The following is a 24,061-nucleotide window of genomic DNA, read 5'->3' on the forward strand; positions in this document are numbered from 1 at the left end:
TGGTGGTCTTGAGGGAGGTTTGTGGAGGGGGTGTGGAGGAGGACGAGGTCGGCAAGGTAGGAGGGGGCCAGATTGTTGATGGCTTTGTAAGTGGTGAGTAGGTGAGTAGAATTCTGAATTGGATCCTGTATTTGACCGGGAGCCAGTGGAGGTTTAAACCATAACAAAAATTAAACCATAACAAAATGATGTGCCTGAGTGTGGTCAAGTGGTAGTGCTTGCACCACTTATATAAAATGTGACCAATTAGCAAAAAACTTTTTTGTTATGTGTTTTCCGTTTTTTTTAATATATATATAACGAAAGTTAAGTGTTGAAAAGCCCACTCGATATAACAAACAAGAGTTTTAGGATCACTAAAAACTTCAGAATAATAATTAGCGAATTGGATTCACTGTCTCGTCTGCCTCAGGCTACTGGTTAAGTGACACATGGCTTGTAAACAAACGTACGTTTTAGGACGTGTTCAAAAGCAAGGACTGCGTGATCATCTGGTTATGTGTAGTTATGTGTTCTATCAGTATGTTGTGATGTGCTAAACATGCAGTTCCATGTTTTTAACAGGCTTGGTTTCCCCAGCTCGTGACGTTAGAATTATACGGTTCTATCTCCATTTTTGTTATAAAAAAAAAATGTTTTTTACATAATCTGATCCATTAGGTGTTTATTAATGCCTGTGTGGTGTTCTTTTTAAAATGTTGACATTTGTTTAGCTAGTAATTAATAAAAATACAAAGGTTCCATCTCACAAAACATAATGGGATGTAAAAACTTTGACGCTCAATATCTCTGAACTACCCTAGACGGAGATAGAACCTTCGAATTCTAAGCTGTGTCCCAACAGGGCTCTCTTTAGCAGGGCTCTCTTTAGCAGGGCTCTCTTTAGCAAGGCTCTCTTTAGCAGGGCTCTCTTTAGCAGTGTTGTGTGGTGACGGCGGGCGGGCGGTAAGGATTAGCACTTTGCCAGCCCCGGAGTATACGGGACCGTATTGCTGATGATTAATTGAGGTTATCACACCATAATGACCTGCAGCACAGCAGGGTAAAGCCATTCTGCAACAGGGGCCGAGACTGGCAGCCTCTAGAGTGGCCGTGAGAATAGGTCTATTAAGCAAAAGAAAAGACGCAATAGAGCCATTTGCCATGAAGAAAAACACAATGGGAGACCTCAGAGGACACTTAATACGGGGGGGTGTTTGTCAACTGTAATAATGTTCTATATGGGTTCTCATGACACACAAGAGCCCTAACAGAAGAGGAGGGAAAGGAGGTGATGAGGAGAGGTGGAGAATGGTAACTAATGGCGCTTTTCCACTACAGGGCCGACCCGGGTCGCCCTGTACTCCACTGGCAACCGAGCCAGACCAGGCCACAGTACCCGTGCCATTTTTTAGTTCCCGTTCGGGAGGGGTAGCGAAAGTTGCGGAAAGGTACTTTTTTTGCCAGGCTGCGTGTGACGTGTGACGCTGCACACCGTTGATCGGTCAATGGAAATCGTCATCCCATGTTCATAGATTTCTTCGCTAACCGGCCAGTTAACAGTGAAAGGGGGAGGGGACGAGGTGTTAACAAGACCACTGGTAAATGTGACAGGGTCTGGTGGTAAAAGGCCGCAAGTAGGGGGAGGTCATTTTTCAGTTATTGACAGATTATGAAAGGGCAGATTGTAAGATTTCCAATGATGTGTCATACATTGAAATCGGAGTTGAAGAAGATATGCATATTTGTCGGTGTTGGTGAACCTCAAATAAACTAACGGAGAAAATGCCTTTCAAAGTTTTCACACTTTTCACAGGCAGGTAATGGGAAGGTGATGGGAAGGTAATGGGTGGGAACAATAGAGAAAGTCTCTTCTCTCCCCCAGAGAAATAATCATGTTGTGTCTGTGTGTATGCATGTATTATTATAGTCCATAATGCAACTAGTGGGACTTTGGTGGAGGTGCATGTGATGTTTCGTGCCTCATCAGAACTCTGATCTTCTCAAAAAAGATCATTCTGCCTGGACTAGAATGACAAAGTGTTGTTTTCCCCATTCAATCACATGCATGAGAGAATTATCTTTCTCAAATGCTCAGCAAACACACACATGCACGCACACACACACACACACACACACACACACACACACACACACACACATGAAAAACGCAGCAGACCCTTTGCTTCTCCACACAGACTGAGGAATAGATCCACTGAGCATTCTTCATACAGTAAATGGAAAGCCATGATTTGAGCCAGATACATACATGATATATACAGCACTAAATCTGCTACGCTGGGAGAAAGAATTGAAAAGAAAAGAGAACACACGCACAGCTGCGGCCCAATCCGCCAGAACCGTGTCGCTATCGTGAAGTGATGGAGACAGACAGGCCAGCAGCTCATCATTTCTGCTTGAGGAATAGGAGCAGCAGAGCCCCTCAACCCCAAGTGCAATTGTCCCTGTGTGTCTCCTGTGGCCAACCAATGAAAGGCTCTCCATTAGCTTCCATTCAGCATTGGCTGAACGCCCCAGCAGTTGGCAGCTAGTTATCCAGGGCCGCAGATATGATCCATGCACTACATTTCCACTTCCCTACTCTACCAGGCAAAAAACAAATGCTCCCATCCCCGGGCTGTGGTGGGGTGTTGATTGATTGCATCCTCTGTGTAAAAAAAAACGAGAGCAGGGGAAAGGTTGGGGGTTGTGTCTACAGGGGCACCAACAGAACACAGGGGCACAACATTCTCCTGACCTCCTATGAGCCGTGCACCTCGCCACCAACCCCCCCTGTCAAAAGTAATGGGATTACAAGGCTCTTTGTGTTAGTCTCCTTTCATATCTCCCTCTCTCAATGGACATGCATGTATGTCTTGGCAGAGAACATTTTGGAGAAAAGCATATTCATATTTTTTATGTATGCAGGCACCTTGGGGGGGGGCAACAGAATTTCGCAAATATGTGTTTCCCAAAGCTGTCTAAAACGGACTCCAAGGAGGGAGATGCCGTGTGCGTGTGTGTGTGTGTGTGTGTGTGTGTGTGTGTGTGTGTGTGTGTGTGTGTGTGTGTGTGTGTGTGTGTGTGTGCGTGTGTGTGTGTGTGTGTGTGTGTGTTTGGAACTTTGTGGGCTTGCAACGTCTGCTTTTGCTAGTAAAAAAAAAGTTTAAAGTTGGTTTGGACTACATATAGATAGATTTGCTGGGTAGTTGAAAGAAAGTGAGATGGTCTCATTATGGTAGCAGATTAAGTTAAAGTCAAAGTAGTTTGGTTGGTTGGTTGGGTTGGCTGGATGAATTGATAGAAGAAAGATAGTTAGATAGATTACATTACATGACATTTACATTACATTTCCCAATGGGATAGATTGCCTAGGTTGTTCAGTGGAGTAGTTGGAGAGTAGATTGGTTAGTGGTAGAGTGGTAGAGTTGGTTGGTTTAGTAGTGGAGAGTGGTTTCAGTGGGGTAGAGTTGGTAGCCAGTGCATTGTTGTGTAATCGTTCTAATAATGTGTTCTGTAGGTCTCCTGTTGTTGGTTTTTTGGAGTTCTGAAAATTCCATAGCAGTTGCAGTAACAATGGGGATCTCAGAATGTTGGCCTAAATCAACATTCCACCAAGTTAAATGATGGTTTTTGAGTTACAAAAAAACGAATAATTTAAAAGGAATGAGTCTGAAAAATATATGAATGTAAGCAACTAAATGTAGGCCTCTCTGCACGTGTACAAGTCGGATTGGTGTGAATAGATCACAAGTTCTAGGAGGAGTAGCGATCAAAACATTCGGAAGAATTGGAATAATAAGTTCGAGAAGAAACCTTTGTGGGCTTACAGTTTTATTTTGGTAGCGGGAAAGATTTAAAGCTGTTTAACTGTGAATGATAGATGGATAGATTAACCTCAGTAGTTGAAAGAGAGTGAGATAGCAGGATGGACCGATGGATAAAATATGGTCAGTGGGTAGCATATACTGGAGATAAGACAATGTTGGATGATAGACAGATAGACCGACAGGCAGGCAGATAAGACAGATGGAATAAAGGATTATGGCTGGGTAGTGAAATAAAGTGTGAGACAGTAGAATAGCCAGAAAGATGAGAGAAGGTTAGAGGATTGTAAGGTAAAATAGATAAAAAAGAGAGAGTGCATGGTGGTTTTATTGGGGTAGAACTGGTTGCCAAGCGAGTGCATTGTTGTGTAATCATTCTATCATTCTCAGTCCCATGGCAGTTGCAGTAATTCGGTTGTTAAGTCTGACGTCAAACTTGACGTTTAGCAATGTCCGGGTCCAAACCAGAAATTCCCTGCACCAGAGTACCAGTGTACTACAGCGGTAGAATGACAGTTCAATAGTTTTTTAGACTCGGATCTATTCATACAACAAGGGTCACAGCACTTTCCCGTTTTTCCCATATTTGTCAGCGTCTTTGAGCCTCGGAAAAGCGCTATATAAATATAATGAATTATTATTATTACTGAGGCATTTCGAAGAGAGCGCCTCAGCCAACTTTGGACCCGGAAACACGCCACGACTTAACAACCGAATAAGGGAGATCACAGAATGTTGGCCATCAACATTCCACCATGTTAACTGGTTGAGAGCTTTTTGAGTAACACATGTTTAATACATAAGGTATCAGATATGCTGTTATCAGGGTTGATCATTTGGGCTGGGTTGCACCAACATGGTTTAAATTAATCCTGGTTTAGGCTTAATCCAGGCTGGTTTAAACTAGTTTAAACTTAATCAGAGACGCGTTGCACATCATTTTAATCCTGGATTAGTTCAACCTAGTTTAAACCAGGATTAAAGTAGGATTCATTCATTTTCAGTGTCCGCCATCCTGGATTCAGACGAAATAAAAATAAAAAAATGATGTAGGCTATATAAATATGGCACTAAATAATTTATAGATCTCGCACTTAAATAGCATTAAGGTATATGCGTGCTCACTAGTCAGCTATAGCTTTTATCTTGGCATGGCCATTTTATATTAAAACCGCTGCTAGCATGCTAATTTCACGAGTAATTCGCTATGCGAATGTTACCAAGGTGACTAGCTAACTAGCCAAACAAAGCCACGTCACATCACAGCAGCCACATCAGATTAGCAGAGGCTTAGATTTGAACCAGGATTAAATTAAACTAGGTTTAAACTACGTTTAAGCTAGGTTTAAAGTTTGGGGCAACAGGATTAGTAGATAAGCCTTGATTTAAACCAGTTTAAAAGTTAAACCGCGTTGGTGCAACACAGCCTTGGAGTTTTCGGCACTCTTTACAGTTGGATTGATATGAACAGCTTGACAGGTGTCAAAAATTGCATATTTTTGTTTCCATAGACCTGAATGTGCACTTTTAAGTTTGAATAGTTTAAAAAGAAATTACGGTAATACATGTAACGTGAGGCGCTCTCAGAGCACATTTTCGAATGCACCTGTTGTATTATTGCTTCTTGCAAAAATCAACTTCTTACAGTCCATCCCTTCCTCCAAGTATTTGAGCAGAGTGGGAGTGAGTAAATGTTAATGTTAGTGTTAGTGTTAAACACTTTGTGAACATGCTGTGGGTGGTGTAATCAGGTCAAATAGACTTGGTGCGTGGCAACATACAGTAGGCGCCTGCTGTAGATTTCAGCGCATGATTGGATGAGTAGAGAATGACATACTGACAAATATATGGAACACTTATCAGAGTTGTTTATAGACCTTGTGTTATAAACCTGAGAAACCTGAGAAACCAAAAACAGTGAACTGCAAAACCAGCTCCCCATGGTATTTAAGCAACCACTCGCCAACAATTCAGACCAGGTCAAAGTAAAAATAAATGCCATAGGAGTTTTTATAGCAGCGGCCCATACTCCGTTGTCGAAAACACAGGATTTAGACACATGTTGAAAGTAATGGAGCCTAATTACGTAGTTCCCTCTCGTCCGCATTTCAGCCAGCAAATCATACCAGCACTTTATAAAAATAAAAATAAATATATATATTGTGTGAAGTTGAAAGCTGCTTATGTGCATACAAGTAGGCCTACAGTACAGTTCAAGTACAGTACTTTTTAAATAACTTTTTCAGTAAATTGTACTTTTTTTTATTAGTAGATTGCAGCTGGTTGCAGCCGTATTGACTGACTTTATTTTATTTAAAAAAAGAAAGACCCACAGTTTGTTCAGCAAACCACTGTTAAATAATACAAAAAAAGATATAACAAAAAAATGTTTTACCCTGGTATACCGAAAGCGTACTGAACGGTGACTTAAAAACCGAGGTACCGTACGTACCGAACCAACGTTTTTGTGAACCGTTACCCCCCTACTCCTAACCATACATAAACCACAGAACAGAGCATTGACATCGTCTTGGACTGTTCCATTAGAAGGGCCTTACCATGCGTTGTGAGGAAGGTTAAGGGTGATGCTTCCTTTGATGTCATCACCAAAATGGAGGTAGCCCAGCGTCGCCAGGGCAACGTACAGGACGGTGACGATGCCCATGCCGATATTAAGAGCCAACGGGAACCGCTTGGGATCCCTCATCTGGTTCTCAAGAGGAAGAACCTATGACACACACACACACACACGCACACGCACACGCACACGCCCACGCCCACGCACACGCGCACACGCACACACACACGCACACAAACACACAAACACAAACAAGAAAAAGCCATGTAACAAAATCAATGTTGTCAAAAAAAAACAAAGCAATCTTGATTAGAAAGTCTGAAAAAGAGTGCACCATAAAACTGACTGGTGGAATTCACTAAGCAATACTGGGGAAGGATACACAAAACATCAGGCTTCAGGCTTCCTCAGAACAGAGATCAGAGAACAGAGTCCATTTTATTTGGTTCACTAAATACAAGCTAACACAATCAAGGTACAGTGTGAAGGAAGTATTATCGAATCCCAATCAAGTGTCAGATACCTAGGGGTCTTTCTCCACCAATCTGTCTCTGAGGAGGCAATTGCAGCTACAGTTTTATCTAAAATTGCAAAGAAGCTAAAGTTTTTATGTCGCTGTAAGTCATATTTATGGAGAACTAATGGCTCACCCTTAAGAAAGGGAGGGTGATTCCAATTTGTTTTTTTTTCACTTTCACTTTCACTTTCCATGTTGTGTGTTTTAATGTTTGTTTTTTTAATGCTGTGTTCTTATGCTGTGTGATGTTTTGTTTTGTTTTATTTCATTTTATGTTTCCATCGAGGACCACTTTGGAAATAAGTGTTTTAAATAATGCTTTCAAGTGCTATCCTCTGGACATTACTTAGTGTCATGATGCATAAAAAAATCAAGATGCAAAATCAAATCAAAATTAAAAATTATAAATTAAAAACACTTACAGAGCTGTTGAGGCTAGTCTCCTTGTGTATAACTGAAAACACTGTGCTCTACATTCTCAAGTCACAGTATACAGGATTTGGGAAGGAGTCAGTCGTTCTGCCCTGTGGGGATTCCACGACAGGGAACATTATCACTCCTAAGTACCGCACACAGACTCGAGAGCCACTTTGGGCCTGAGAACAGCACTCGATCTGGGCAAAGGCATTAACGACCACCATTTATCAACAAACCTCCACATGAAGAGGTAGTCTCGTCGGTCACAAAAATCCCTCATCTCTCTTTTTATCTCTCCCTCTCATTCTCTCTCTCTCTCTCTCTCTCTCTCTCTCTCTCTCTCTCTCTCTCTCTCTCTCTCTCTCTCTCTCTCTCTCTCTCTCTCTCTCTCTCTCTCTCTCTCTCTCTCTCTCTCTCTCTCTCTCTCTCTCTCTCTCTCTCTCTCTCTCTCTCTCTCTCTCTCTCTCTCTCTCTCTCTCTCTCTCTCTCTCTCTCTCTCTTACAGCTATTCACATGAAACTTAGACCAGACATTGGTATTAACTCAATAAAACTACACAGCTAAAGAAACGTTTTTTTTATCTGTTTTAGATTATGTTGATGTCATTGATATGCATGCCGCTCCCTCCACGCTAAAGCCACTTGATGCAGTTCATCACTCTGCACTTAACTGGCGGGGGATTCAGAACTCACCACTGCCACCCATATCAATACGTTGGTTGGACTTCTCTGGCACTGAGAAGACAGCAACACTGCATTCTGTTTATTTATAAAGCTTTACTTAATGAATTACCTGGGTTATCTAACAAGTTTTCTAAATTACAAATTGTGTACCTACAGCACTCGTGCACATGACTCCTTGGTTTTAAATATTCCGTTTGTTAGGACAGAAGTGGGTAAAATTGCATTTGAATATTATGCCCCCATATAAATTGAATAACATGCTGATCCTGTTAAAGTTGAATAATTGTATTCCATTCAAGCACTTCAGAAGCCTTCTGTAATATCTGATCTGTTATCTGCCATTCGGTAATTAGTTTCCTGTGCTTATGTTATTTTTTACTGTGGATAGTTTTTTTTAGTTTTTTTATCTTCCCTTCGATAATTTATATTCCACCAGTACCATATGAAGAGAAACAGCCCCATACTATGATGTTTCCGCCTCCAAACTTCCCTGTAGGTATGGTATTTTTAAGATCATATGCAGAGTAATTTCTTCTCCAAACATGGCGCGTCTTATTGTTGCCGAAAAGTGTGATTTTTGTCTCGTCTGACCAAGCTCCATTCTCCCAGTAATCTACAGGCTTTTCCTGTAGCAAACTTCAAACAAGCATAAACCAGTGAAACTGATGATTTTACAGTGGTCTCTTAATGTGTTCAAGAGCTGGATATTCCATGTCTGACATCATTTTATGAAGTGTCCATGAAGACATGATTTGTTTGAAATGAAGGTTTATGGTATATGATGATTGTTTTGCTGAGGTGAATTACAAAAAATTCGCCCCGCTCCCCTCAGGCAGGAGGGTGCGGTCCCTAAAAATTGTGAAGGCCCGACACACAAACAGCTTTTTCCCCACAGCCATCCGGCTCCTAAATGCCGCTGCCCCCCCCCCCCGACCTGACCCCTATCTATCTACCCTCCCACCACCCCCACCCAGAGAGCTTTGGACTGTCTGGATATGAACACTTGAACACTTGATCTCTGCACTTTATATTTATATTAATTATGACTCTTGCACTTTGATGTTGGTTTGCACTGTCTTGTCCTGTTGTAAACCGTGCTCCATTGTTCCAAACCAAATTCCTAACATGTTTACATGTCATGGCAATAAAAGTATTCTGATTCTGATTCTCTGAAAAAAAGAACATGGCAAATAGTTGAGCTGTCTCCTGCCAGTGACCTTGTCGCACAAGCTTTTAAACTCTGACTCACTACACTGGCAAAAAAAGTAGTTAACTACCGGTACTGAAAACGCTACTAAGATTTGAATATAGTTACCATATACCACCAAGCTACAGGTAAATGCAGTTAAACTAATAGTTGAGCTACATGTCGTGACGTTAGAATTATAAGGTTCCATCTCCGTTTAGGGCAGTTCAGAGATATTGAGCGTCAAAGTTTTTACATTCCATTATGTTTTGTGAGATGGAACCTTTGTATTTTATTAATTACTAACTCAAAAATGTCAACATTTTTAAAATAACACCACACAGGCTTTAATAAACACCTAATGGATCAGATTATGTAAAAAAAAAAATCAATTTTGACAAAGATTGAGATAGAACCTTATAATTCTAACGTCACGACATGTAGTGGAACTACTCTCCAACACCGCCTCCCTGGCACACAACCAAACCTATTTGGTCCCCTTCAGGAGGCTCAGAAACAAGATGCCTGGTCCACATTTCAGCCTGAGCACAATAGTTGGCTCAGTTAACAAGCCAATTAACACTGACCTCGGACCTGGGGCAAAGCCAGCTACTGTGAGAGGTACAGGAGCATACAGAGAGAGAGAAAGGGAGAAAGAGATAAATGGAGGAGAGGGATACAGAGAGAGAGGGAGATGGAGCAGAGGGGAGAGAAAGAGATGGACAAAGAGGGAGTGAGAGATAGATAGATAAGATCTATCTATAGAGAGAGCAGAAAAGACAGACATGGGGTAGAGAGGAGGATGGCTGAGAAGAAAATGGTGTTAAAGAGAAAAAGAGGTGGAGGGAGAGAGACACACAGAAAAGAGTTTACATTTATTGTGATTTTCTTGACCATGACTGACTTGGGTTCAAAGAGTTCTCTGCTGTTATTATTAGCGCAACCTACAGTACATACCCCCTGATGCCACGGCTAAACTGGCAATGAAAGAGCTGCATGTTGCTATAAGCAACCAACAAACTGCACACCCAGAGGACGCTTTCATTTCTGCAGGGGATTTCAACCATTCTGGGGCGGCTGTGGCGCAGGAGGTAGAGTCGCTGCCTAATGATCACAAGGTTGGCAGATCGGCGGTTCGAGCCCCGGCTGGCCACATGTCGAAGTGTCCTTGGGCAAGACACTGAACCCCAAAATTGCTCCCAGTGAGCAGGCCAGCGCCTTGCATGGCAGCTTACCGCCATTGGTGTGTGAATGTGTGTATGAATGGGTGAATGAGAGACCGCTTTGGAGCAGCAAAAAGGCGCTATATACAGTAAGTGCAGTCCATTTACCATTTACCATTCTAATCTGAGGACTGTACTACCAGAATTCCACCAGCAAGTCTCCTGCTTCACCAGAGGAGACGAAAAAAAGAAAGAAAAACCTGGACCAATGAGGCCCGGCACCACACTGAAGGTTTTTGAGAAGGTGCTGCTGGGCCACGTAAACGCCCAGACTAGACTTTCCCCCGGACGAGACTCCCAGCAGTACGCCTACCACCCAGTACGTCTAAGAACACGTCTACTGTCTAAGCCACACCCACTTTGATACAGGCCACTCCCCCTAACTGTCTAAGCCCCTCCCCTTAACTGTCTAAGCCACTCTCACTTTGATACAAGCCACTCCCACTAACTGTCTAAGCCACACCCACTTTGATACAGGCCACACCCACTTTGAAACAGGCCACACCCACTTTGATACAGGCCACTCCACCTAACTGTCTAAGCCCCTCTCTTCACTCGACCCTGACCCGCCACCCTGACTCGACACAAGCGACACCTACGCTAGGATGCTGTTCATTGATTTATTGATTTCAGCTCAGCTTCCAACATCATCATCATCCCCTCCAAGCTGGTGGTCACCAAACTCAGAGACGTTGGTTTCAGCACCTCTCTCTGCAGCTGGATCCTAGACTTCCTAAACCAACAGACCCCAGCTCGTCAAGTTGGACAACAGCTCCTCCTCCACCCTGACCCTGAACATCGGTGTGCCTCAAGGCTGCGTGCTGAGCGCCCTCCTCTAATCCCTCTTCCCCCACGACCGCGTACCGATGCACCGATCGAACTCCATCATCAGGTTGGCAGACGTAACCGCGGTGATAGGCCTGATAAGTAACAACAACGAGTCAGCCTACAGGAAGGAGGTCCAACACCTGGTGACGTGGTGCGCTGACAACAACCTGGTCCTCAACACCAGTAAGACCAAGGAGATCATTGTGGACTTCAGGAAAACTGGATGCTATGAACACTCCCCCCATCTACATCAATGGGATGGAGGTGGAGCATGTTCCCAGCTTTAAGTTTCTGGAGGGTCCACATCTCTGAGGACCTCTCTTGTACCCTTAACACCTCTTTCTCTGTCAAAAAGACGCAGCAGCGCCTATACTTCCTGAGGAGATTGAAGAAAGCCCAACTGTCTCCCAGGGTCCTGACCAACTTCTACCGCTGCACCATTGAGAGCATCCTCACCAACTGCATCACAGTGTGGTACGGCAACTGCAATGTGTCCGACTGGAAGGCCCTGCAACGGGTGGTGAAAACCGCCCAGCACATCGTTGGCACCAAACTCCCTTCCATCGAGTCCCTCCAGGCAACCCAGTGTGTTGACAGAGGGCGGCAAACATCATCAAGGACACCTCGCACCCCAACCATCGACTGTTTGACCCCCTACCATCTAAGAGACTCAGGAAGTACAGGATTCTCAGGTAACCGTACCAACAGGCTGATGACAATGACAATACTTTGATAGCTAGCTGCACATCGCTGGTTAAAGTGATCACTCATAGCTCGTAACTGTACATACCTCTAAACTAAACTGATGTTTTACAATACTACCTCTGCACATACTGTATATCGCATAGTCACCTTATCATTACCATTCTTGTTCTATTTATATTGTGCCCATATATCTCGCCATATCAATTTGCACTTGTTTGAATGCTAAAATGCATTTCGTTGTATAGTATCTCATCTATTCTAATCTAAAGTAAGACATGCTCGCCACCCCATTTGCACTCAAACGACTAACGGCAGACGGATTAAGCGCTAACACATAATAACTCCAAAGCACGGCCTCTCTGCCTGCAGTCATTACCGCAGTTCTCTTCCATTGATCTATTAAACTAATTTGTACTCAATGAAAGGTTCATTTAGGAAAGGTTACCAAGTGAAGCAATAACATGGAGCAAGATGGCAGGGAAGGGGGCAGCTCAGGTCCAGTGTTGTGTGGCAAGAGGAGTGGTTTGTACCCGATAACCTGTTTCAATGACTGAGACTACTATTTTCTCGTGCCACAGAGACCCAGAGGTCTTGTGAGCACAAAGCAGGCCATGACTCCTGGTTTAGACTGGAAGCAGACCTAATGTTATTGGTGCCATCATTCAAGAACCCACTTGCACTCTATGCACCCAGCTCTGGCCTGTCCTGGCCTGCCTTCGTACTCCTCCTGTATGTGAGGAATGAGGCGGTAGATCTGTTCATACATCACTCTGTTTGGCTTAGGGTGTGTGGAGAGAGCACACACACACTCCTCCCAGAAGCAGCCCGGGGCCTTTCTGATCCTGTTCCCTGGGCACACTTGTACCCTGTCTTAACACTAGAACAGCCATGGGTGGCGTCATTTGAGTAAAGTAAGTGAGTAAAAAGAAAATGATACCTTTGCAATACCTCTATCAAATTTCAGGAACCTCCATTCATGACTTGTCCTAGATATGTGCGTTCTACCACCCAGTATCCTTCCATTTTTTAAAAACCATACCAGGATAAGCTAGTTTAAAGCTATGTTGCAGGTATGTTAAAGCTATGTCTCAGGAAGGCCTCCAAGATCTCCAGGGACCCGACCCACCCTGGGTACGAACACTTTACCCGGCTGCCCTCGAAAAGGCGGTTCAGGACCATGGCCGCAAGGACAAACAGACTGAAGAACAGCTTCTACCACAGGGCCATCCAGGCCCTGAACACAGCAAAGACCTAGGTTCTGGGCCCTGGACAGTCTGGACGGATTGATGGCAGCTGCTGGACTGAAAAAATCAGGTGTAGTGCTGAGGCACAAATATGTACATTTCAAGCCTGCAAACTGCGACACTTTAAATAAATGTGCAATAACACTATTGTGCAATATGACAACCCTAGTCGTCTATCTGTACAGTATAGTATAGTGGATAGTGTACATAGCCTTTATTTATGTAAACCAGCTCCTTCCCTTCTTGTGTTTTTTTTAAAAGTGTTTTTTTTTTCTTTCCTAACACCAGGGGAGCCACCCCTCCTAAATTTCGTTGTTTGGTACCTGTACTGTAGCAATGACAATAAAGACCATTCATTCATTCATTCATTCATTCATTCATTCATGTGTGTTGGCATTAGTATTGGCCGCCATTATTTATCACTTTCAGTTATGATGAGTACAATTGTTGTGTCAACCTCGCAGCAGCAATGATAATAATAGACTATACGTTGTACATAGATATACGCAGATGGATATTTGTACTACTTCTCAAATATTTCAAACAAATGAACACAGACAGTGAGACAGATAATTCAAGTTACATTTTTATTTACTTGCAAATACTTGGGTCAAGGGGAGGTATCAATGTATCAATGTCATCAGCGATCAGCAAGCCAATTCTGATAAGCCGCTACATTATGTAATGTTGCACTTACGTAAAATGTGTTATTTCATATGTATGCACTTATCTTGCATGTTTACAGAGACGATGTGAATACTGAAGCGCATGTTAATAAGAATATGAATATGAACACAGAAATGATCGTCATGAATAGAAACACGCAAATAAACGTGAAACTGGAATTATCCGAATTCTCTGCTTTTCTTTTGGTTATATGAAGCATAAACATGCTGCAACTATGAACCACTGAAGGAATGGATCGACATTGTGAAGCACATTTATTGCCATGGCCTGTTGTTGTTTCTGCATTTGACAGTGAGAGTCAACCGTTATGTTTTCAGTAATAAAACAAGTTGGACAAAACAAGTTTCAGTTGGATAATAATGCATAATCCCTCTATAATAAACTTTTCAGCACTTGGGGTTACATTCAATGCATGAATTGCATAGAGTGCTATATAGGCTAAATAAAAGTATGCAAGCAGCACGTAACACGTGTGCACATTAAAGGTCTAGGCATTAGGTACGCCACATCCACATGCTGTATAAATAAAGTTTGATTAATTGCTGTATGTGCGCATTGTGTGCGACCCAACCAGTCTTGCAGCTTCACTGCAAGGTGCTAACCACTATCTATCTATCCTCAAAAAGGTTGTGAGGTTACAATCAGCAAAAAAAGTACCTGCAGAGGTCTGGAAAAGGATACCGTGGACAGATACGATTAATATCATCATGGACCAGAGTAATTACAAGAGGAACGTTTGGAGAAAAAAAGATCTGCCCCAGATTTACAGCATACCACCTCATCTGGTGCAGAGGGCGTTACGTTCGGGATCGTATAGCTGCAACTAGAACTACTTGTTAACTTGTCTTGTCTTCTTGTTTTTTAAGGATTTACGGTCGACCAAATACTAAACACGAGTGCTTATTTGGACATTTTGATAAATCTGTCCTTGTGTACTTTTGGGTACCATGAAATAGGGGGACTATGCATAAAAGGGCTAGTGGTGGTCTAGTGGATAGTGAGTTGGACTTGTGATCGGAAGGTTGTGAGTTCAAATCCCGCCTGAAACCACACCACTACTAGTCTGCCCTTGAGTAAGGCACTTAGCCCTCAGTTACTCCAGGGGGAATGTCCCTGTAAGTCGTAATTGTAAGTCGCTTTGGATTAAAAGCGTCTGCTAAATGGCAAAATTATTATTAAATTAAAATTATTATAAAAAGTACTGTCATTTCTGAATGGTCAAACCAATGTACACAAACACAATCAAATAAAAGCTGAGAATCTCTACATTAATTGTTTGATTGAAAAACCCAAACCCTTTGGTGTGTCGCCGAAGGAAGATAAATGCTTCACTGTCCAATTACTTATGCAGGTGTAAGGAAAGACACATGCATGTGTAGGTGTAGGCATGCATACAGAATGTGCTTGTGCATCCATACATCTATGCAGGGCCGGTCCTAGGCATAGGCGAACTAGGCGGTCGCCTAGGGCGCCAAATGCCTGGAGGGCGCCAAATGCCTGGAGGGCGCCAAATGCCAAATATGTTAATAATTTTGTCTCTATGAATTTCATGTCTCTATGAAAATATGTCTCAGTCTACTGTCTATTTTTGTCTTGAAACCATTGTTGTCCATATTTTTACTGTTGAATGTGTGGGTGGTGATGAGGCAGTACAGGTGGCTTAATGTGGTGGTGGTGGCGCCCCTACAGTTTTGGGGGAGGGGGGGCATCAAATCATACTCTCGCCTCGGGCACCTAAATGCCTAGGACCGGCCCTGCATCTATGTGTGGGCCTGAGTTTTAACACTTCTCAAACTTGGCCTGAGGCCCCATGAGAACCATTTTGGTCTTGTACAGCCTCTGCAACGAGCCTCTGGCCCCTGCAGAGCTTAGGTAGAGAAGCTGGTACGATCTGTTTGCAATTTAATAACAGAAGCCTCTCTACCCCAGAGAGCCTTTAATTAAGGAATCCCCAGCCCAATGAAAACCTTGTTTTAAGCAAGACTCATTGACTCAAGACCTCATTGCAGTATTTAAGTCCTCTGCACATTTCTAAATTCAAGAGTTTTAATTGATTTACCTCAGAAAGTTTCATTGAAAAAGAAGACTCCTCCAGCAGTTATTCATAGGAAAGCGTAGCAGCAAGCACACTATTTAATGAGAAAGAAGAATTTCAGCTGAGGAATTCATTGAGTCAGAGAGAGCAACCGAGCGGAGGTAGTGCGGCTCTGGAAACATCCGCCAGACAGATCACAGAAGCTTTGATAAGCTTCACTTAGGTCAGCATTGGCAGTTTGAAAGGCGGGGAGGTACAGGGAGTATTGCGCCCCTAGCAGATGGATTGCATATTCAATTAAATCTTGAACAAATTATATTAAATGCAAAAAGATGTTAATTGCTTTGGTATGTATAAAAAACATTTGTGAAGGGGCGCTTAGGTGGCGTAGCGGACATATCCTGCAGGTCATCCCTCCTCTCTCTCTCTCTCACCCATCCTTCCTGTCATATCTCTACTTTCTCTATCACAATAAAAAGAAAAATATGAATGGGACTGCCCCACTCAGAAAAAAAACAAAAACATTTGTGAAATGAATGTCAATAATCAAGACCATAAGAGGTGGTATATACTGTGTGGAGGGCTGGGTTCAACCAGGTAAACACTTTTGCTTTTAAGCCAGAGATCAAAACCTAGACTAAACTAAACTACAACAACTGAGAGCAATAGCAGTGTTGTTGAATCCACCCCCCTTCCTTTCGTTTTATGGAAAAATGATTGCAGGCCTTTCAGCCATTTCCCATCTCAGTGAATTATCTGTCGGAATGGATATTTGACATTTCTTCAAACCTAAATCACCAGGAGTGGGTGATGCCCTGCCTATTCGCTAACGGAGAACAATGGATCATAGAGCGTACATGATAAAGGATTCCTCTCAGCGATTGCAGACAAAGCTATATTATCCAAAACAGAGCAGCTTCCTATTTGCAGAATATATACACAAAAGCGTCTATCAGTGGCGGACTCAGGCTGTTTGAAGGGCAGGCCCCAAGATCTGTGGCGCAGTGAATAATTCTGACTATGGACAGGGCCCATAACTTGTGTAATCACAGATTTGTATTATATGATTGGTTCCCAAGAATGGTGACCTCATGACCAAGGACAGTTCTATAAATATGAGTCGCACCCATCGTTGGGGGCTGTTTCTTGCTTTGGGCCATTGCTTCTTGCTTATTGGTCTGCTCATTTCTCTCTGCGCTCATGTAACTTGGCTTAATAAAAGGCCTCTTTGGAGACAATTGATCTAAGCTCTTTGTGCTTTGTAAGTTCTACTAAATCTATTAAGAATCAATTATATCCACAACAGGATCATTTTGGATTCAAGCCAAACCAGACGGGAGAACCTGCAAATTCGGAAGAGCCGGTTTGCCGGATCTGTAAGAAAACAGTCGCTGTCAAAAATGCTAACATCAGTGTTTCCCCTACCATTGCCTTGGGGGGGCGGGCCGCCCTCCCAACGGAACCCCCCGCCCCCCCCAAGAAAGAGGAATTATTACTGACGGAGACACCAAACATCTGACAAGCAGGCTAAAATATCCGCGTTTTTTAAACGCACCCAACCCGAATCTGGCGAGTGGCAAGCCCATAGGCTCGTTGGTAACGTTAGTCCGCCGTAGTCTCGCATAGCCAGACCTACCTCCACACTTCGCGCTGTGCCAGCGCTGGAGAATAATACAAGATTTTGCGCAAGTGTGCGCGCGAGACGCGAGAGTTTTTGCCGGCTGTGATGTCTGCAGATTGAAAGTAAGCAAGTTGAAACGTTAGCAAATATAATTGCTGAGTGTTCTGACAGAGAAAGTTGGTTAAAATTGGTCCTTATTATCGTGACTAGAAAGTGAAAGAACTAGCAAGCTAGCTAGCTCAGAGGTGATGAGATGAGCTAGTCTCCTTGCACACTTGCCAGCTAAAGAGCTAACTGGAGGCACTTTATTATTTTACTTAAAGTAGATATACTATCTTTCTTATTCTGCTAGAGTTGGTCTCCATGGTAATACCATAATGGCATTACAGTACATGGACAGTTGATTGAAGCATTGGAAATGTCAGTTTTTTATAGTTGGACATACGATTTTTTTCCAGGTGAGAGAGTCAAGTCAAAATGACATTATCTGACTGGATTGCCCACAGCAATCCAATATTCAATTATAATTATGTTATAAATTGATATGGATCAATTTATGCCTCTTATTAGATTATAAATACTCTGGTTGTTATGTTTGTCTTTTGGTTGACAGCAAAAGGGAGAGAGGAGGATAGAGAGGGAGAGAAGGAGAGAGCAGGATGGTGTCAGCTCGGCACACCAGAGAGAGAGAGAGAGCAAGAACCAGGTGAGAAAGTGGATAGGGAGTCAAGACCACATAAGTAAGTAGCCTTGAGAACCGATGGTTCTGGAGCCTAATGGCCCATAGGGCAGGAGCCTATCTCCTGTTTCCGTAGCGTGAGGCGGCTTAATGTACAAGCAGTGTTTCCTCTACATGCATTTCATCGTGGCGGTCCGCCACGATGGAATTTCCTCCGCCACCATTCAGATTTCTCAACCCAAAAAAAAAAAAAAGATTTAGGCCGCTTTTCAGACCTTCACAGCGCTAGACACACCCACAAGCGCTGAAACTGGACCAGTCCGTGTGTGTCGCGAGTATTGAACTTGAGGCTGCGTTCGTAAATTCGCTCTGAGAGCCCCGGAGTGCACACTGGGTTCAACGTCATAAAGGGACCAAGTCATTTGATTGGACAAGAGGCATTCCGTGAGTGCTGATCAGATTTCCAGAGCGTATTTACGAACGCGCCCTGGCTGTCACCCGAACACCGCGAGCTAGCGTAGTGTAGTGTAGTATAGGATGCGTAGTGTAGTGTAGTGTAGGATGGAGAGAGAGAGGAGAAGCCTCTCTATGTGTTACCTATGTCCAGTGTACTAGAACCACTCTAACAGGAGTGTTTGTCCGTGAATAACACCGGCTATGCCCGGGGTAGAAACACAAGACTATAGCTGGATAAGGTCCTTAGGTCATCACGGTCATTTTAAGCCGTCGACCAGCCCTCTACGACCACGGGAAGTCATGTTAAAAGTGAAGATACTTCTGTTAAACTAAGCTAAGCTAAACATCGCTAATCGCTAACTCCCTCCTGGGCTTAAAGTGACAAGTAATAACGTTGTGAAAAAAACCGTCAGATCAGTGTTTTTGTTTTTATTGACAACGGAATTACATGCTGGAAAAACATGCAGACACAGACAATAAGAGACACACGGGAGAAGTACAGGAAAACATTTTATTTTTTTGGGCCATCCTCGAGTTTTGGCTGAAATTACGTCGTTGTTTTGAGCGCGCGTGCGCGTTTCATGCGCGTGCACGCGGTCAGCACTACCCACCACCATTGTAAAAATTCCTGGAGGAAACACTGTACAAGTACACCCCTGGACATGACGCTGGTATGAGGCAGGGTCTTACCCCCTGGGGGGGGGGGGGGGTCCATGCCACCCCCCCAAGGCAGCAAACCTAGGGGAAACACTGAACATGCTAAAATGCTAACACAACCGATTTAAAACTCCACCTCAAAAGCCACCATCCCACCCAGTTTGCAGTCATAAACAAATCGATCAGTGTCCGCTGCACAGTCCTGTAGTCCCATTCACACACAACACACACGCAAGCTACCATGGCAAGGCGCCAGCCCGCTCATTGGGAGCAATGGTGTTCAGTGTCTTGCCCAATCACACCACCTCAACATGTGGCCAGCAGGGGTTTGAACCACCGATCTGCTGACCGTGCGATCATCAGACGCCAGCTCTACCTCCTGCGCTATAGCCGCCCGCCCCTACTTTCTGAGTTGGACAGAAGATTTTGAGGAGGAATTATGAAAATTGCAAGGGCTTGTGATGCCGTCCTGAAGTGTGAGGAAAGTGGCATTGACTCATTATTACATAAATATGCAGGGCCACTGAGAATTCACCCACAGCTTGTTTGCACAGAGATGGACTTGATGAATAATTTGTGAGCTTAGAATTATAAGGTTCTATCTCCGTTTAGGGTACTTCAGAGATATTGAGCGTCAAAGTTTTTACATTCCATTATGTTTTGTGAGATGGAACCTTTGTATTTTATGAATTACTAACAAAAACAATTCTACATTTAAAAAATAACACCACACAGGCATTAATAAACACCTAGAACCTTATAATTCTAACATCACGAATTGCTCCGGTACGACTACATTCCCAATGCTTCAGATTTTGCTTCAGGACCAGAAGGTGTATGTATGCATCACAACCTTTAGTAACTTGACCAACTAGCTCTAACACTGCCAGTGGGGTCGGACACATTGGAGGGCAGATTTTTGTTGATGTGAAGGTTCCGAAATTGCCTCCGAACAAGAAATGAACGATTCTCTGATCTGGTTTTGTTGTATATAGAGGGGGATCTGTCCACAAACCTGTACCCAGAGAGGATTGTGGACATGTACACATGTCGGGGGAAAGTGCATCTGATTGTACACAAGGTACTGTAATTAAATGTCCGCTGTCTCCTGCATTACCGGTACTGAAGGCTGTGTGATGAAGCGGGTATGGGTCTGCTATGGCCTACACCCCATGATTTTTGTATGGCTGTGTGGCACACTAGATTATTCTTTACTGGCTGTTTTGTGAATCAAGATGTCTTATTATAGCATAGCAATGCTTTAAAAAAAAAAAAAAAAATAATAATAATAATAATTCACTTAGTTATTGCAGCCCCAAGTCAAAAAGTCAAACTATGACAAGCACAGTAGAAAAAAAAGCTCAGGCAACTGACTACATAAAACATGGAGTTGATCTCCCTGTACAGTGATCACACAAAGAGCAAAGTCCCTTTCAAGTGCAAAGCAAAGCTTGAGAAAGTAGAGAGAGATGAAAGCCATGGAAATCTCGACAGTTTTTCTACCTTCATTCACAGTACAAAAGGAAAGGAGCCAATATATACGGTATACAAATAACCTGCCAAAAGGAAAAGAGAGATGTTTTCTCTCAATCACAAATAGTGCTCTTCAGAAAAAAAAGTTATTCAGCGGAGGGCACCACCTTTTGGATCCTTGCCACATCTCTCTCAACTCTCCCCAGAGCCCAGAGGAGGAAACTTGAACAAATTCAGCATGAACGATTTTTGCCTGAGGCTCAAAAGCCTGCCAGCTGCCCTCTGGATGAAGAGAGAGAGTAAGAGAGAACACTTGCTATACGATAAACTCCCCAATCAAAAGGTGAGCCGTCCGAAGGTGAGGCTCGTAACCTTTCCGCTTATCTGATGACCTGAGAAGCTGGTTTACACTCTTTATATGAATACACATTTATATTCATATAAAGAGTGTAAATAAGCTTCTTATATATCGTTGAAAGGGTAAAAGGTGGTCAGACAAGGTTTGGATTAAAGGGATTTGGATTGTTCACAGGTGAATAGTCTTCTAGAACGCTCTAGAGTCTTCTAGAACTCTGCGTTTACAACCCTCTATTGCCCTGCAGCCTAAAGGCCAATGCACACGGCGTGCGATTCTGTCGCACGACAACATTCGATTCTCAATTCACACCACCGAAGTCGGACCAGGCAGGCTGATTACTATAGGCTCTACCAATATTGCTTGCCTTGCTTCCGCAATTTCTACAAGATACAACTGGGCATATTGTGCCTACATGCTCGATTGTTATTATTATGTAATATAGGTGTCTTGTAATCCCATATGAGATGGGCCGTGTTGTTGACTTCGGCGGTGTGAATTGAGAATCGGATGTTGTCGTGGGACAATATCGCATCGCACGCCGCGTGCATTGTCTCATTCAAAACAATGGAATCGAATTCGGCGGTGCGACAAAATCGCACGCCGTGTGCATTGGCCTCAAGGCAACTTTAGCTCACCCACCCTTGTAATTCGTATTAGGTCTGAATGCATCTTCAGGTATAAACAAGTTTTCTGCTTCATCAGGTAGTGCTACAGAGACAGGTGGAGAGAGCAGAGAGAGAGGCACAGGGATAATAACCCAGCTTGTGGTTTTACTCACAGTGAAAAGCTATAATTAAAAAAGACCTTACTCGAACAAGACTACTGGTTGTAGACATACAACAAGTGTTAATTAACTTAAGCAGACATGTCAAGGGTGCAGGCAGAAATCACAGGTTTCCCCATGAGAAAATAAAAGCGGCATTTTCACTTTTGTCCTTCATTCATTTATGTTTTCCTATGAATGGCATAGTGGCCAGAACTACCAGTATGTTCTACAAGAGCACTTGATAGCACTTGAGGTGCCTCACCTAATTCATTAGTTAGCAATCAATAAATATCAACCAAGCATAATTACATGTCCGAACGGATTAAAAATCGATAATGAGAGAGAGGATCCTGTTCAAAGTCATTAGGAGACACTATTGGACTCTAGGTATATAATGCAGGGCAGCAGCTAAGGGATAGGACCAGGGGTGTAGTCTACGTGATGCGCAGGACTACGCCGTATACCCACTAGGAAAGGCCAAGGATTTCCATATACCCACTTAAAAATGTGTGAGGATACGTATCAGCGGTTTGTGACAGAACTTTCACACTTTCATTCATAAAATTCACCCCGTCTGTGTTATGAAGCACTTGACTTTTGGACCATTTGTGACTGACTATAGCGTCATACACCATCAACGGGGGGGGAAATGCGACATGAAATATGTCAAAATGCAGCACTATCATGCACAGATCAGCCTTATAACATGTAGGGCCGGTTTCAGAGACAAGGCTTAAGCCTAGTCCTGGACTAAATCACACTTTCAGGGCTGGTTTCAGAGACAAGGCTTAAGCCTAGTCCTGGACTAAATCACACTTTCAATGTAAAATCTCCATTGAAGATGTTTTTTAGTCTAGGATAAGCCTTGTCTGTGAAACCGGCCCGTAATGTTAGATAACGTTAGACAGATTACATTTTGATGGCGTTCCGAAATGAACTATATGAGGCTGGGAGGGGAAAATCACAGTATACCCACTAGAAAAAAACTAGACTACACCACGGGATGGGACTGCTCCTTCAGCGAAGGTTGAGAAGCCCCAGCCTAACAGTAGAGGGAGTGAGTAGCTTTTACCGGCATCAGCTCGGGTAAATCAGTTATTCCCAATAGGCCCGGTGACACTTTGCTGTGGCTCCCCCCTGTGTATCCCCCGGCAGATAATGATCCTGTCACGGTGTGACTAAGGGAACCCGTATTGTCGTGGATCACTCCACAAGGGAGAGAGAGAGAGAGAGAGAGAGAGAGAGAGAGAGAGAGAGAGAGAGAGAGAGGGAGAGAGAGAGAGAGAGAGAGAGAGAGAGAGAGAGGGAGGGAGAGAGGGAGGGAGAGAGGGAGGGAGGGAGGGAGAGAGAGAGAGAGAGGGAGAGAGGGAGAGAGAGAGGGAGAGAGAGAGAGAGGGAGAGAGAGGGAGAGAGAGGGGGGGGGGAGAGAGAGAGAGGGAGGGAGAGAGGGAGGGAGGGAGGGAGAGAGAGAGAGGGAGAGAGAGAGGGAGGGAGAGAGGGAGAGAGAGAGAGGGAGAGAGAGAGGGAGGGAGGGAGAGAGAGGGAGGGAGGGAGGGAGAGAGGGAGGAGAGAGAGAGGGGGAGAGAGGGAGAGAGAGAGAGAGAGAGAGAGGAGAGAGGGAGGGGGAGAGAGAGAGAGAGAAAACTAGTGAGGTACTCTTAAGAGAGAGGGGAATGGGATAGCTAAAAAACCGAACTACTTGAATTCTTTCTCCCTCCTCTCATTCTCTTCCACACGATATCTATCCCTGGTTTGAGCAGTGTCACCCCTATCTCTTCTTCATTTTTTTTTCTGTCAGTGGTAAGGAGGAGAGAGAGAGACGATGTTTTGATCCAGAATGCCCAGGTATCGTGTCTGGATCTGTCTATCAGGTTGCCGTGGTATCAACCACCTCTTTCTCTGCCACGTCGTCTGTCCCTGATAAATGGGCAAGTCGGTGATGAATGAGCGCTCTCGTTGCTACTCAGTCAATCCTCCCTGGTACAGGCTCATACATCATCGGGCCTCAGGACGGGCAGGCATGCATACTCGCACGCAGACAGACAGACAGACAGAGAGACGGATGAACGGACAGACAGACAGAAGCAGTTCGACAAACAAATACACACACACAGAAGCACACACAGATGCACACACAGACGC

General features: G+C 43.7%; 1 protein-coding gene across 1 annotated transcript in view; it reads right to left on the reverse strand.

The window, feature by feature from the left end:
- Nucleotides 1-24,061, reverse strand: part of slc36a4 (solute carrier family 36 member 4) — a gene marked incomplete at its 3' end in the record, with an annotated part of 168,469 nt that overhangs the window by 76,621 nt on the left and 67,787 nt on the right. Inside the window, exon 9 of the mRNA XM_080549041.1 lies at nt 6,365-6,534. Within this exon, the coding sequence (XP_080405167.1) occupies nt 6,365-6,534 (170 nt within the window). The remainder of the gene's footprint in view (nt 1-6,364; nt 6,535-24,061) is intronic.

Source organism: Nansenia antarctica (assembly GCF_963989245.1).
Source record: "Nansenia antarctica genome assembly, chromosome: 19".
Lineage (NCBI taxonomy): Eukaryota > Metazoa > Chordata > Actinopteri > Argentiniformes > Microstomatidae > Nansenia > Nansenia antarctica.